The sequence below is a fragment of the Lepus europaeus genome, chromosome 16, assembly GCF_033115175.1.
Source record: "Lepus europaeus isolate LE1 chromosome 16, mLepTim1.pri, whole genome shotgun sequence".
NCBI classification, from domain to species: domain Eukaryota; kingdom Metazoa; phylum Chordata; class Mammalia; order Lagomorpha; family Leporidae; genus Lepus; species Lepus europaeus.
In genome coordinates, this window is record NC_084842.1 from 70,187,046 (window position 1) to 70,201,300 (window position 14,255).

Consider the following 14,255-nt stretch of genomic DNA (forward strand, 5'->3'; position numbering starts at 1 on the left):
TGATAGTAATTTCTTATTTTCTAATAACACTTGTTGCTATGAGGCTGGTAAGTAGGGGAATGATGTCAGTATAACATGGAAATTATGTTGGTTCAGATGCAATTTTTCTTTAAACAAAAGAAGCCAGAGCAACAAGATTAGAATTATAACCTGTGACCGGAAAAGCAGCTCTCAGCTCACCTGCTGCACAAGCGTGAGCCTTCGTAATTGCACCGCACAAAATTGACAAACAAATCTTTGCACTGGGGCTCCCTCTCTCCCGAGGCACATCCTTAGCCCGGCACATTCCTCAGAGCTGCACTTCTTGTGCCCACCTTACCCACAATGCCAGCGGGCCAGAGCATGACTTCTGTTTGCATTTCTCTTTCACTCTTTTGGTACATTTTCAATAACTTCCATGGAAGAAGCCAGCCTGAGTGGTCCAACTCTTCTCACAAGCTGCCAACCATTATTATTAGTCTTTCTGTAAGCACTCTGGTTGCAAGTGTTTTGCTCAACCCTATTTTTCCCATAAGTTTTGTTATTTATTTATAATTTATTTGAAAGGCAGAGAGAGTGAGATAAGACAGACAAAGGAAGCTCCAATCTATTGCAAAATGCCTGCAACAGCCAGGGCTACGACAGAAGCTGGGAGCAGGGAACTCAATCCAGGTGTCCTACATGGAGAGCAGCGACTCAACCAACTGAGCAATTCATCTGCTGCTTCTCAGGATGTGCACTAGCTGGAAATGGAAATGTGGAGTGGAGCTGGGATTCAAACGTGGGTATTCTGTGTCCTACCTGCTAGGCCAGACTCCAACCCTAGCTCTGTTATTTCTAATGCATAATCTTGCAGAATGGGTGTCCTTCCCACCCTCCAGGAAAAGAACTGCATTTTATCATTTATAGCCTACATGCTGGTATTACGACACTTAAGGTAGTTTCAGGATTAAATGATAATCTGTATAAAGGGTTTGGAACACCATACGGCAAACAGTAAGCAGCCATTAAATGTTAGAAGTTGTTACTATTATCCTTGGCCATACTCTATCCAACGTTTTAAGTCCCAAATATGAACTCTCCCCATTTGTGTACCTGTAATAATATATCTTTTGCTATCTTTCAAATTTTACATGTAAAATCCAAGTCTTTTGGTTAGCCTAATTATTATTATAAAATTAGTCATATCCTATGTCATGCTTAATACACCTACAACTCAACTCTCAATTATCAGATCCCTGGAGCAAAAACTCAATGTATCCCTTTCATAAAGCTTGGGATGTACTTGGCCATAAATGTAGAAATTTAAAATGACTTAAATATAAAGCGAATAAACAAGTAAGCCCTAAAGAGTCATGAGATAAATACGATTTTATAGTCTAATTTTTTTTCAGTTTTTTTTATTTGACTTTTTGTGGAAAACTTGGATTTGCATAGAAATGCACATTCTCTTAATCAAAATATGGAAGGGCCAGGGAAGAATTATGAGGACAGCAACAAAGGGAAAGAAGATACACTGAAGGCAAACTGCAAGTTTTGAAGGCCAGCCTCAACTTTATATGTGTAATGATCACTTAAAATATGTTTTATTTTCATTAATTTGTTTAATTGTATTAAGTATTTAGTATAAGCCCTACAAATTGGAGAGTCTCAATTTTAGTGATATTAATGAGATAGAAAAAATTATGTATACTTATACTTACTTTGTAAGTTAAACGGTCCACCAAAAGATCATACTGTATCACATTGGTTTTTAACTGTTCATAATACAATATATCCTAAATTTAAAAATAAACAAAAAAATTAAAAGTCAACCACACTTATAAATTCAGCCTCAAACTTTAACAAACAATAGTCATTAACAACATTACAATTACTAATAAGGTAGAAACTCTGTTTTATTTTTTTACAATTGTATTCTCCTATGCCTGACAATAGGAGATATTCAGTATACCTAATTTTCATTGCTTAGGATAACGCTGGAGAGTATTCAATGAATATTTTGTAAGTGGATGAACTATAACTTAACCATAATAGCAAAAACAATATTTTTTAGTTACTAAGTATAAGGCACAGTTTTACACACTTTATGAGTTAACTCATTTAAACCCATACTAACAAAGCTAAATGATTATTGTTTCTATTGTCCTATTTACATTTGAGAACTTCAGGTCCAGAGAGAAAAGTAACTTGATGTCCAAGGCCACAAAGCTAGTAAGATTTGACTCCAGAGAATCTGACCCCGGAACCTATTCAAAAACTCAGACAGACTGCTCTATACTGCAGAAATTTAAGCATGATAAATCACTCCTGGTAATGTTAAGAGCAATCACATGACATTCACAAGAAATCAGCATTTTTATAATAGAATATGATCCCATAATACTATAGAATTTGGTTAAGTCTATATGATGATGAGATTAAAATGTTTAATTTAATATGAAAGAGTAAAAAATGCAAGGAAGAGAGGGAAAATGGAAAGGAAAGGTCAAGGAAGGAGGAAGAAATAGGGAGGAAAGATGAGGGTAAGATAAAGAAGGGCCTGAGACTATCACCAGGTTAAGCATCAGGTTGACAGTTGGTCAGGGCATTAGGGTCAACAGGGCAGCAGGAGAAATGGAAATACTATCTTATGAATGTAGCCAACCCCTATATTCCCAGATCGCTACATTCAGCTCTCAGGCACTAGAGCCCTGGTTCCAGTCAGATCCAAAGTTTCATGACTCCGTAATACACACACATCTGCATGACTTTTCTCAAAGACATTACCTCAAATAATTACGAGCCACGGGACAAGAAGGAATATTTATTGCAAGTATACGTTGGTCAGATGATATCTGACCCTGTGTTTTCTGGTTTCTTAAGATAACAATATGTTTAATACACAGTTCTCTGATTTGAGCCAAAGTGCTCATTGCCTAATGATAATCTGGATATTTATAACTTTTAATCATTTTAATTTCAATAAAAAGCTTTACTTTGTTCTCAATCTTGATGTTTTTTAATCCAAACAAAATTATTTTATTCTTTTATTTAACTTCCATTGTATCTACTGAATCCATCTCTTTTAGCTAGAGTATACAGTCCTTACAGGCAGATAATTCACCTAAGTGAAATGTCAAATTCTTGCTAATTGATAAAGGTTTACCTTTTTTTAAAAAAATAAAGTTTTAATTACCATTAAAATTATTACAAAAGTTTTAATTACCATTAAAACAAATAAATTCATCCAAAATTGTTTTCTTCTTCCATTCCACCTTCCTTAAGTAACTAATATCATTGTACTGTTCTGTGATATTTATAATTTGTATTTTTTTATGTCTTTCTCCATGCTTTTACAATATATACAAATCATAATTGAAGTTTTGATAATTGTTTTCTGATATGAAATGAAATCATACTACACTCATTATTCAGTCTCTCTAATCTGATGATACAAGCATATCTTCTTATGCCTCCTTGTCTAATTCTTTGTAACAGCTACATATACTTTAATACTTTTTAAGCTGTATCAAATATACACCACAGATTATTTAATAATTCTCCTAAAGACTGATACTCAAGATGTTTGTTGCTATAACTAATACTCAATAAATATCTTTTTGTATTATGATTTTATATGGATGGGACAAATTAGCAAAGGTAGGCTTATAGGCTGAAAACTATTAATATCTTAAGTCCAGCTACAGATTGCCTATTTTCAAAAAAAATTGATTCAAAATGCCACCAACAACAGAAAACATTTTGCCTAGATCCTCACCTCTTTAACTTTCTAAAACATAGGAAATGGTATTTCACTGTGTTAATCTGCACTCACCCAACTAACAATAAGTTTGAAGATCCTTTCCTATGAATCCTGATCATATGGATTTCCACTTCTGCCATTTGCCTTCCATGACATTTGTCTATTTTTCTACTAGATTATCTCTCTCAATAATTTGCTGGATTTCTTGATTACAAGGATTGTCACTTATGTTACAAATACATTGTCTTAAAAAATTATGTTAGTTGATTTTTGTTCGTGCTGTACATTAACAACTATTTAAAATTCTTTATGGAATGTTCCTTCTATACCCAATATGCTTAGAGTTTTCATCATGAAAGGGTGTTATATTTTATCAAATGCTTTCTCTGCATGTACTGAGATAATCATATGGTTTTTCTTCTGCAGTTTGTTAATGTGGTGTATCACATTGATTGATTTGCAAACGTTGAAACATCCCTGCATACCAGGGATAAATCCCACTTGTTCTGGGTGGATGATCTTTCTGATGTGTTGTTGCATTCTATTGGACAGAATTTGATTTAGGATTTTTGTGTCTATGTTCATCAGGGATATTGGTCTGTAATTCTTTTTTTTTTTTTTTTTTTTTGGACAGGCAGAGTGGATAGTGAGAGAGAGAGAGACAGAGAGAAAGGTCTTCCTTTTTGCCATTGGTTCACCCTCCAATGGCCGCTGCGGCCGGCGCATCTCGCTGATCCGAAGCCAGGAGCCAGGTGCCTCTCCTGGTCTCCCATGCGGGTGCAGGGCCCAAGGACTTGGGCCATCCTCCACTGCCTTCCCGGGCCATAGCAGAGAGCTGGCCTGGAAGAGGGGCAACCGGGATAGAATCCGGCACCCCGACCGGGACTAGAACCTGGTGTGCCGGCGCCGCAAGGCGGAGGATTAGCCTGTTGAGCCACGGCGCCGGCCTGTAATTCTCTTTCAATGGTGCATCTTTTTCAGCTTTAGGAATTAAGGTGATGCTGGCTTCATAGAAAGAATTTGGGAGGATTCCCTCTTTTTCAACTATTTTGAATAGTTTGAGAAGAATTGGAGTTAGTTCTTCTTTAAATGTCTAGTAGAATTCAGCATTGTATCCATCCGGTCCTGGGTTTTTCTTTGTTGGAAGGGCCTTCATTACTGATTCAATTTCTGACTTGGTTATGGGTCTGTTTAGGTTTTCTATGTCTTCATAGTTCAATTTAGGTAGGTTGTATGTGTCCAGGAATCTATCCATTTCTGATAGATTTCCCTGTTTGCTCGCATACAACTCTTTGTAGTAATTTCTGATGATCCTTTTTATTTCTGTGGTGTCTGTTGTTACATTCCCCTTTTCATCTCTAATTTTATTTATTTGGGTCTTCTCTCTCCTTTTTTTGGTTAGTTGGGCCAATGGTGTGTCAACTTCAATTTTTCAAAAAACCAGCTCTTCATTTTGCAGATCTTTTAATGTTTTTTTGAATTTAATTCTGTTGATTTCTTCTCTGATTTTAATTATTTCTCTTCTCCTACTAGCTTTGGGTCTGGTTTGCTGCAGTTTTTCTAGATCCTTTAGATTCACTGATAGCTCATTTATTTGGTGCCTTTTCAATTTCTTGATGTAGGCACCTATTGCTATAAACTTTCCTCTTAACACTGTTTTTGCTGTATCCCATAAGTTTTGATATGTTGTGTTGTTATCTTCATTTGCTTCCAGAAAGTTTTTGATTTCTCTTTTGATTTCTTCTATGACCCACTGTTCATTCAGGAGCATGTTGTTTAGTCTCCATGTGTTTGCATATGCTCTAGGGATTCCTGAGTTGCTTATTTCCAGCTTCATTCCATTGTGGCCTGAGAAGATGCATGGTATGATTTCGATTCTTTTGAATTTGCTGAGACTTGCTTTATGGCTTAGTGTAAGGTCAATCCTAGAGAAAGTTCCATGTACTGCTGAGAAGAATGTATATTCTTCAAGTGTAGGATGAAAAGTTCTGTAGATATCTGTTACATCCATTTGGTCTATAGTGTCGATTAAATTTGCTGTTTCTTTGTTGATTTTCTGTCTGGTTGATCTGTCCATTGCTGAAAGTGGAGTATTGAATCCCCCAATATTATTGTATTGGAGCCTTAGTCTCCCTTTAAATTCCTTAACATATCTTTTAAATAGCCCAGTGCCCTGTAACTAGGTGCATATTCATTTATTATAGTTATATCTTCCTGTTGAATTGATCCCTTAATCATTATATATTACCCCTCTTTGTCTCTTTTAACAGTTTTTGTGTTAAAGTCTATTTTATCTGATATTAAGATGGCTACACCTGCTCTTTTTCGTTTTCTGTTGGCATGGAATATCTTTTTCCAACCTTTCACTTTCAGTCTGCATGCACCTTTGTTGGAAAGATGTGTTTCTTGTAAGCAGCAAAAAGATGGGTTTTGTTTTTTAATCCATTCAGCCAGTCTGTGTCTTTTAACTGAAGAGTTGGAGCCATTTATATTCAATGTGACTATTGATAAGTAGTGACTTTGCTCTGCCATTTTTCCAAAGATATTTCTAATATTTACTTTGAACTTCCTGTGACCTTTTATTGAGAGATCTTCTTCCTTTACCTTCTTTCATATTGATGACCATGTTTCTGTGTTTCTGTGTGTAACACATCTTTTTTTTATCAATTTGACAGGTAGAGTTAGACAGTGAGAGAGACAGAGAGAAAGGTCTTCCTTCCGTTGGGTCACCCCCAAAATGGCCACTATGGCTGGAGCACTGCACTGATCCGAAGCCAGGAGCTAGGTGCTTCCTCCTGGTCTCCCGTGTGGGTGCAGGGTCCCAAGCACTTGGGCCATCCTCCACTGCCTTCCTGGGCCATAGCAGAGAGCTGGATTGGAAGAGGATTAACTGGGATGTTGGCACCGCAGGCGGAAGATTAACCAAGTGAGCCACGGCACCGGGCTGTGTAACACATCTTTAAGCATCTTTTGCAGAGTTGGACGAGTGGTGACAAATTCTTTCAATTCTGTTTGCTATAAAAGGTCTTTATTTCACCTTCATTCACAAATGAGAGCTTTGCATTTATAATATTCTGGGATGGCAGTTTTTTTTTTTTTCTCTTAGTGCTCATGCTATATCTCGCCATTCTCTCCTAGCCTGTAGGGTTTCTGATGAGAAGTCTGCTATGAGTCTAACTGGAGATCCTCTGAGTAATCTGGCATTTCTCTCTTGCACATTTTAGAATCTTTTCTTTATGTTTCACTGTGGTGAATTTGATTACAATGTGTCGTGGCGAGGATATTTTCTGGTCAAGTCTATTGGGAGTTCTGTGTGCTTCCTGTACTTGGACCTCTCTTTCTTTCTCCAAACCCAGGAAGTTTTCTGCTAGTATCTCATTAAGAAAGGCCTTCTAATCTTTTCTCTCTCTCCACGCCTTCAGGAACTCCCAGAACTTAAATGTTGGGTTTTTTTTTTTATAATATTCTATAGATTCCCAACAATATTTTTTAGATTTCTAATTTCTTCTTCTTGTCTTTGGTTTGACTGTATACTTTTCTCTGCTCTTTCTTCTAAGTTCGATATTCTCTCTTTTGCCTCACTGATTCTGTTTTTAAGGCTCTCAAATGCATTTTTTATTTGTTCTATTGAATTCTCCACTTCATTTTGAGTTCTCTTCAATATCTCCATTTCATGTTCTACTGAATTCTTCATTTCATTTTGATTCCTCCTTTAGATTTCATTTTCACGAGAGATTTTCTGTCATGTCCTGCATGGATTTCAGTAGTTCATGCCTTTGTTTTTGATTACTTCTAAATATTCTTATCAATTTTTTGAATTCCATTTCTTGCATTTCTTCTATCTCATCATCTTCATAATCTTGTATTGAAGTGTCATGTTCTTTTGGGAGCATCATGTTGTCTTTCTTATTCTTGTTTCTTGGATTTTTGCATTTGTTGTTCAGCATTTGTGGAGATACTCATGGTTTCTTCTTTTTTTTCCCCCCACTGTGTCGGCTTTTATTGTTGTACTATGACTCTGTAGATAAGTGGACAGTCTGCTTTCAGTGAATCTCTAGAGGCTTGTGGTGGGTATGGCCAGAGAGCTCTGTTCAGTTCTTCAGGGTCAAGGGTGTGCCTAAGGTGACACTCCCAGGACTGTTGTGGTAAACCTTTTCTCTCCTTTTTTTAATCAGAAGGGAAGTAATTCTACTCAGCTGAGCTCTTCTCATCAATGGCGATTAGTTCCTGAGAGCTAGCCCCAGTGGGTGTAATATTCATCTGCTCTGTCCCAAGGACCACACAAAGAAGCTGTGCAGTCCTTACTGTAAGTTCCAATTCCCCAGCACTGTCTCTCTGGGTAGCCAGGACCACCCAAGCTTGTGGCGTCTCACATCAAAACTACTCAAAGTCTCAGCCACATTGTGAGTTCTCCCACACACCCTCAGTTTTTTGTTTTTTTTTTTTTTCCACAGTCCTGGTTCAGAAGCTTCACACAGTCACAAGTTCCTAGTCGCCTGTTATTTCTCCCCACCAGAGTCAGGAGTCTCCACTCAGCTGATTGCCGGGAGCAGACAGGAGCTGGTGCAGCTGTTACACATGTCCAAAATGGCGCCTGCTCTATTGGTTTGTACGACTTTTTGAGGTGATCAAAGACAGAGAAACGTGTCTGTACTGTCCCTTTTATTTTTTCTCTCCTCTGGTTAGACTGGTGCACTTTCCCCCACAGGGTTGCAAGCCTCGTTCCCTCTAGGCTCTTCCTGCCACTTTTTTGCCAGTGTCTCAGCCTCTGTGGTCTTGTCTCACCTCACTTTCTAGTGCTGATGTGTAGGCTCTCGGCTGCTGGCATCCCGAGCCGTGGGCGCCCATACCCTCCACATAGATCCACTGTGTCCCTCTAATTTCGGAAGAGTTTCCTCTGCCGTTTTCTCCTTAATTCTTCCCTGAGACTACATTATCTTCACTTTTATTAAACTATCTTCTCCTAGACTAGGTCAATAAGCTCCCTCCCTATTCTGCCACTTCTGAATTAGTTCTTCTTATACATGCATTAAATTTATAAAAGAACATGCTGTAGGAAAATAAATAAATAAATAAAATAAAAATCCTTTATGGCTATTGGTTTAGACAATGGCTTTCTAACACATGTTTATAAAAACATTTCTTTAATTTTAAAAAAATTATTGAATTTTTTTCATTTAAATATTTACAATTCATCTGGAATTTATTCTTGCATCTGGTTATCAAAACTTTGCCTGTTTTCTTTCAGAAGAATGTTCAATTATCAGCATCATTTATTAAATAAACCATGCATTCCCAATTGAAATAAAATGCTAGATTTGGATCTACATATGAACACACAATTCCTTTTTTATAACTGGTTTAGCTATTTTAGATATTTAATATCCACATAAACATTAAGATAATTTCATCCAACAAATTGACACTCTAGTTTATGGCGCCAGTAACCATCCTAGGCTGTCGTCATGAGTTGCCAAGGCTATGGAAGTCTTCCAAGTTTGCCGACTCTGATCATATTTAGACAAGGTCATAAAAGACAGAGTGAGGATAGTAACCAATGATCCTAAGAGTGGCATTTACCAGGTTTGAACAATTATACAGCATTAAGTGGGGAAGAGGACCATCAGTACACACAGGTTGGGAGTAGAGCCATTGGTGGTAGAGTAGAGGTTATGATTACAAAGGAATGAGGCCCAAGTGCACTAGACAGGGCCTAGAACAAAGGACAGAGTCATTATTAGAGGAGCTAAGAAAGGTGCTGTCTAAGCTACAAGTAATTTTTCTGATTGAGAGGCAAATAGAACCTGATAGAAGGGGCTTGATAATAATCTGGTGGGCTTTAGGCCTTGTAAATTCAGAGGCCCAGACCTATCTATCTCTTCACATGGGGTATATCCTAAGGGAGGTGTGAACCTCCTAGGGGAAGGCACTCTGTGGGTGTCAATTTGTTGGGTCAACAACAGGAGCCACTGTGCACTTGCTCCTCATGTGGGATCTCTGTCCTTAATGTGCTGTACATTTTGATTTAATGCTATAACTAGTACTCAAACAGTATGTTTCACTTTGTGTTTCTATGTGGGTGCAAACTGTTGAAATCTTTATACTAAATTGATCTTCTGTATATAAAGAGAATTGAAAATGAATCTTGATGCAAATGGAAGGGGAGAGGGAGCGGGAGAGGGGAGGGTTGCAGGTGGGAGGGAAGTTATGGGAGGGAGAAGCCATTGTAATCCATAAGCTGTACACTGGAAATTTATATTCATTAAATAAAAGTTAAAAAATAAATAAATAAATAAATAAAAAAGATAATTTCATCCAGTTAAAAATAAAAGGGATTCTATTGAATATTTGGGGAAAACTGGTAAGTTTTATGATATCAAGGCTTCCTACCCAAGAATATGATTCAGATCTTAGCTGTGCAACTTAACAAGCTTTTCTAGACCTCAGCAAAATGATGATAATAATAGTACCTCCTTTGTAAGACTGATGCAGGAAATGAAGAATTAATATATGCAGCATGTTCAGAACAGTGGCTGGCTTAGGGTAAGGGGTATATAAGGATTAGATATTATTTTTCTATGTCCTCTATAATCATAATCATCTACAAATAAGATGACTGTGTTTCTTCTTTCCCAAACCATAAAACAATGTATTTCATAGTATTAGCTGGAACCTCAAAATTATGCTAAACAATAGTAGTGATAGTATCACTGTTGTACCCCGCATTCTAATTACAAGAGCTTCAGCATGTCTGTTCACATTGTACTTATTGTTAGATTTGGAAAATAGTATGTTTTAGTAGTTCCAGTTAATTTAAAGATTTGATTAGAGATGGCTGCTGAATTTTATAAACATCATTTGACATCACTGACATATTTTCCCTTTAGTATGCCGGTGTGTGTGATGCAAAGGCCCTGTAGCTGTGACACCCTTCACTCGTGTACTGTCAGTGCTGATCCAGCAGATCCAAGTGGGCGAGGCAAGTGTCCCTCTTGCTTCTGTGGTGCTCTTGGCTACATGCTTGGCAGAGAGGACAACCTTCCTTGTTGGATGAGCACAACTCCTGAATTAAGAATTATTACTGATACATTTTATTAGACAATTTCACATTTATTCATGGAGTTTTACATCTCCTATAAAAAGCAAAGAGAAATAATGTAGGACCTGCAGATATCTGAAAAAAAAATACTGCTTTAGAATACTTTTGGGGGTTTGAATTTATTACTATGTATTTATCTTGGTTTTTCTACAGTCTGTTTTTACATTTGTACTGATGTAAAAAACTGAATTCAAATCCATTAAAGGAATATTTTAGTAATGTATACTACAAATACATATTCATAGCTATACTACTATCTACAAATTATAAATGCTCACAGAGAATTTCCTTTTTAATTGCTATTCTACACAGTAACTTATTTGTAATTGCATTTGCAATGTTTTTATTATATATTAATAACATGCCCTTCATGACCAATACTAGAAAACTAATAGTATTGAAAAAAAATTTTTTTTTGACAGGCAGAGTGGACAGAGAGAGAGAGAGACAGAAAGAGAGGTCTTCCTTTTTGCTGTTGGTTCACCCTCCAATGGCCGCTGCAGCCGGCGCATCTCGCTGATCCGAAGCCAGGAGCCAGGTGCTTCTCCTGGTCTCCCATGCGGGTGCAGGGCCCAAGGACTTGGGCCATCCTCCACTGCCTTCCCGGGCCATAGCAGAGAGCTGGCCTGGAAGAGGGGCAACTCCGGCACCCCAACCGGGACTAGATCCCGGTGTGCCGGCGCCTCATGGTGGAGGATTAGCCTGTTAAGCCACGGCGCCGGCCTCCTTTTTAATTCTATCAATTATTATTTGCAGACTGGTCTTATTTATGCACTCCCTTTGATAATCCTATCTTTTTGATCAATTATAAACTTAAACTGATCACTTTAACAAGTAAGATGGCATTGGTACATGCCACCTTGAAGGGACTGAATTGGAATCCCCTGGCACATTTCTAGCTCTACTATTAGGGGTAAGTCCGAGTGAGCATGTGCTGAACTATACATCTCTTCCCTCTCTCATTCCCACTCTTATATTTAACACTAATTCACATTGAACAACACATTAAGGACAGAGATCCTACATGGGGAGCAGGTGCACAGTGACTCCCGTTGATTTAACAATTGACACTCTGAACTATGAAGATATAGAAAACCTAAACAGACCCATAACCAAGTCAGAAATTGAATCAGTAATAAAGGCCCTTCCAACAAAGAAAAACCCAGGACCGGATGGATACAATGCTGAATTCTACTAGACATTTAAAGAAGAACTAACTCCAATTCTTCTCAAACTATTCAAAATTCTTTCTATGAAGCCAGCATCACCTTAATTCCTAAAGCTGAAAAAGATGCAGCATTGAAAGAGAATTACAGACCAATTTCCCTGATGAACATAGACACAAGAATCCTAAATCAAATTCTGTCCAATAGAATGCAACAACACATCAGAAAGATCATCCACCCAGAACAAGTGGGATTTATCCCTGGTATGCAGGGATGCTTCAACGTTTGCAAATCAATCAATGTGATACACCACATTAACAAACTGCAGAAGAAAAACCATATGATTATCTCAGTACATGCAGAGAAAGCATTTGATAAAATACAACACCCTTTCATGATGAAAACTCTAAGCAAACTGGGTATAGAAGCAACATTCCTCAATACAATCAAAAGCAATTTATGAAAAACCAACAGCCAGCATCCTACTGAATGGGAAAAGCTGGAAGCATTTCCACTGAGATCTGGTACCAGACAGGAATGCCCACTCTCACCACTGCTATTCAACATAGTTCTCGAAGTTTTAGCCAGAGCTATTAGGTAAGAAAAAGAAATTAAAGGGATACAAATTGGGAAGGAAGAACTCAAACTATCCCTCTTTGCAGATGATATGATTCTTTATTTAGGGGATCCAAAGAACTCTACTAAGAGACTATTGGAACTCATAGAAGAGTTTGGCAAAGTAGCAGGATATAAAATCAATGCACAAAAATCAACAGCCTTTGTATATACAGGCAACGCCACGGCTGAGAAAGAACTTCTAAGATCAATCCCATTCACAATAGCCACAAAAACAATCAAATATCTTGGAATAAACTTAACCAAAGATGTTAAAGATCTCTACAATGAGAATTACAAAATCTTAAAGAAAGAAATAGAAGAGGATACCAAAAAATGGAAAATCTTCCATGCTCATTGGCAAACAAAAAAGCTGTCTGCACCTTAATGTTTATTGCAGCTCAATTCACAATGGCTAAGACCTGGAATCAACCTAAATGCCCATCAACAGTAGACTAGATAAAGAAATTATGGGACATATACTCCATAGAATACTATACAGCAGTAAAAAACAATGAAATCCGGTCATTTGCAACAAGATGGAGGAATCTGGAAAACATCATGCTGAGTGAAATAAGCCAGTCCTAAATAGACAAATATCATATGTTCTCCCTGATTGGTGATAACTAACAGAGCACCAAAAAGGAAACCTGTTAAAGTGAAATGGACACTATTAGAAACAGTGACTTGATCAGCCCTTGTCCTGACTGTTGATGTGCAATTTAATACTTTATCCCGTTTAGTATTTTTTTTCTACTTAATACTATTGGTTGAACTCTGTAATTAACACACAATTATTCTTAGGTGTTTAAATTTCACTGAAAAGGGATCCCTGTTAAATATAAGAGTAGGAATAAGAGAGGGAGGAGATGTATAATTTGGGACATGCTCAAGCTGACTTGCCCCAAATGATAGATTTAGAAACGTGGCAGAAGATTCCAATTCAATCCCAACAAGGTGGCATGTACCAATGCCATCTTACTTGTCCAAGTGATCAATTTCAGTTCACAATTGATCATAATGATAGGTCTAAGAGTCAAAGGGATCACATAAACAAGACTAGTGTCTGCTAATACTAACTGATAGAATTAAGAAGGAGAGAACAATCCAACAGGGAAGCGGGATACACAGCAGACTCATGGAATGGCAGATGTCCTAAACAGCACTCTGGCCTCAGAATCAGCCCTTAAGGCATTCTGATCTGGCTGAAGAGCCCATGACAGTATTTTAGGCATGTAAATTCAAGACACTCTGAAAAAAAAAAAAAAAAACCCTAAATGAAAGATCTCTGTGAGTGAGATCCCAGTGGAAAGAACGGGCCATCAAAGAAGGAGGTACCATTCTCTGAAGGGAGGAGAGAACTTCCACTTTGACTATGACCTTATCTAAATAAGATCAAAGTCAGCGAACTCAAAAGGCTTCCATAGCCTTGGCAACTCATGACAAGAGCCTCGGGTGATTACTGACGCAATAAACAAGAGTGTCAATTAGTTAAGTCAACAACAAGAGTCACTGTGCACTTACTCCTCATGTAGGATCTCTGTCCTTAATATGTTGTTCAATGTGAATTAATGCTATAACTAGTACTCAAATAGTACTTTACACTTTGTGTTTATGTGTGGGTGCAAACTGTTGAAATCTTTACTTAATA

At 37.5% G+C, this 14,255-nt stretch overlaps 1 protein-coding gene across 3 annotated transcripts in view; it reads right to left on the bottom strand.

The window, feature by feature from the left end:
* Window positions 1-14,255, bottom strand: part of TBC1D19 (TBC1 domain family member 19) — a 147,762-nt gene that overhangs the window by 72,947 nt on the left and 60,560 nt on the right. For all 3 annotated transcript variants that reach the window (XM_062212833.1, XM_062212834.1, XM_062212835.1), the window contains one exon: window positions 1,683-1,757. In XM_062212833.1, coding sequence (XP_062068817.1) covers window positions 1,683-1,757 — 75 coding nt within the window. The remainder of the gene's footprint in view (window positions 1-1,682; window positions 1,758-14,255) is intronic.